The sequence below is a fragment of the Alosa alosa genome, chromosome 13, assembly GCF_017589495.1.
Source record: "Alosa alosa isolate M-15738 ecotype Scorff River chromosome 13, AALO_Geno_1.1, whole genome shotgun sequence".
In the NCBI taxonomy this organism is placed as follows: Eukaryota; Metazoa; Chordata; class Actinopteri; order Clupeiformes; family Clupeidae; genus Alosa; species Alosa alosa.
The window spans coordinates 3,945,936-3,948,435 of NC_063201.1; the positions used below are offsets into that span (position 1 = coordinate 3,945,936).

Below are 2,500 nucleotides of genomic sequence, written 5' to 3' on the forward strand. Positions count from 1 at the left end.
CTTGAATGAATTTCTATCTATTCTCAACAGTGAGACACAGTAAGCTTGGCCTAAAACCATGCCTCACATAGTCCTTTTGTTTAATTCCGATGAGTTGGTGTTTGTTTTAATTGAGCTATGCTGGATTAGGGTTAAGGCTAACACAATTAGCAAGCGATGTGACGGTTGTATTCAAGTGTGGAATTCTGTTTGTTGCATCAAATCACTAACACACACCACTCACAATGCAGCAGTTTTAAATTTTTAGGATGGTAATCACCACATGTGATTCCTGTTTATTTACACACACACACACACACTCACACACACACACACACACACACACACACACACACAGGGACACACAGAGACACACACACACACACACACACACAAACAGAGACACAGACACACACACACACACACACACACACACACACACACACACACACACACACACACACACACACACACAAAGACACAGACACACACACGCAGGTGTGTGTAGACTCCTCACCTGGTCCTGGTGGAATGTCTTGCTGTAATGGTCCAGAACTGGGCGGAGCGACAGGCCAGGGTAGGCGGAGCTTTGGTCAAGACTGTAGTTCAGAGCCACGCTGATGGGCGTTAACTTATCTCGAAACTCCTCCTCTTCCTACATGGAAAAAGAGTGTGTGTGTGTGTGTGCGTGTGTTTGTGTGTGGGGGGGGTGTCAGGTCAGAAAGAACAAAAGAAAGAAGAAAGAATAATGAGAAAGAGGAAAGAAATAGGGGAACAAAAGTCACAGTCACCGCCCATAACCCTTCACACGGCCACATCACATGCTGTTACCCTGAGGAGGAGCAGAGGCCGACGGAGCTCCGCTAGCCCCATGTGTGTCTCCCTGTGTACTCCCCCGGGGGCAGTAACACAATCCAGCCCCAGCCCCAGCCTCAGCGTGCCCTGGAGCCCTGGAGCCCTGGAGCCGCATGGCCAGGGCATCATGGGAAGCGGTGCACTCGGCCTGGCGCTCTGCGTCTGTAATGGCTTGCAGTTGCTCGTTTGCCACAAATGGGGGTGGGAAAGCACAAGCTGAGAAATCAGGCCTCTTGAACCCTGTTCAGTCTCCAGACCACTTAAAAAGAAATCGGGACATAAATGGAAGCAGAGATGTCCGATCCTGGCAGGGACGAGAGTGATGGCCAATCCCAACTCAGGAAACAGACCTTGTCTTCGGAGATGGCACATCAAGGAAGGCCCATTGCACTCAGGTGACCAATGATGTGGTGCACATCTTTTCCTACAATTCTGCCTGTGCTACAGAGATTAAATCCAGCTTTATTTCGATGTGTGTACCTTTCTGGTAGCTATTTATACATTTCTGGGAATTGGCTTCTTTCAACGCTAAAGACTTAGGGCTGCACTTTGCAGGCATTTAAAGAGGTGCAGTAAAACGCATTTGCTCATGAACAGCAGTAACTACTGCAGACTAAATAGCTTAGCAGACATACACTGGGCAACCGCGGCCCACATCACCCGCTGAAAACCAGCAGACAAACATGGCACACATCACCCGCTGAAAACCAGCAGACAAACATGGCACACATCAACCGCTGAAAACCAGCAGACAAACATGGCACAGGGGCTGGTTGGCACAAGACCGGCCCCCCCCCTCGGCGCCACTGGCCTTCCACAGACCCGCACCACTTGCCTTCCGCTCTTTTGAATGCTGAATCTCACCTGTGAGTCCGAATGCTGAATCTCACCTGTGAGTCCGAATGCTGAATCTCACCTGTGAGTCCGAATGCTGAATCTCACCTTTGAGTCCGAAACAAGAGTGCTCCTATGCAGCTGGCTCATCCAGATCACTGCTCATGTAAGCTTGCCCACTCACGGCCAACGTGACACAGATTTACACACGCACACACACGCTCCGGTGAAAAAGGATGGACTGCAGCTACAGTATGTGACATAGGAACCTATATTACAGCTCAAGCTCAAGTGTGTGTGTGAGCCTGTGTGTGTCTGTGTGTGTGTGTGTCACAGAGGATGTCCACTGGGTTTAAAACATGCAGCCATTAGACTCCATTTTTGCACTGTCTGCTGTGTCCATGCGGTTTTTACACCAGCAGGTCCATAATGAACCAGCTGTAGGCTTTGGTCAGCATGTGCACTGACATGACACGATCGCCATATGACCACTAAGTCATAACAAGTTCTAACCCTCTGAGGCTTTATCTCGTCATATGAGAAGCCGAAAGAGAGGGATCGAGGAGAAGAGAAAAAAGAAGGGACAGCATGAGATGGAGGGAGATAAAGAGAGAGAGAGAGAGAGATAAAGAGAGAGAGAGAGGGAGAGAAAGAGAGAGATAAAGAGAGAGAGAGAGAGAGAAAAAGAGAGAGGAGAGAGAGAGAGAGAGATAAAGAGAGAGAGAGAGGGAGAGAGAAAGAGAGAGATAAAGAGAGAGAGAGAGATAAAGAGAGAGAGAGGGAGAGAGAGAAAGAGAGAGAAAGAGAGGGGAGAGAGAGAAAGAGAGAGATA

General features: G+C 49.0%; 1 protein-coding gene across 1 annotated transcript in view; it reads right to left on the minus strand.

The window, feature by feature from the left end:
- itga8 (integrin, alpha 8) overlaps nucleotides 1-2,500 on the minus strand; it is an 86,244-nt gene that overhangs the window by 36,377 nt on the left and 47,367 nt on the right. Inside the window, 1 exon segment of the mRNA XM_048261116.1 lies at nucleotides 497-634. Within this exon segment, the coding sequence (XP_048117073.1) occupies nucleotides 497-634 (138 nt within the window).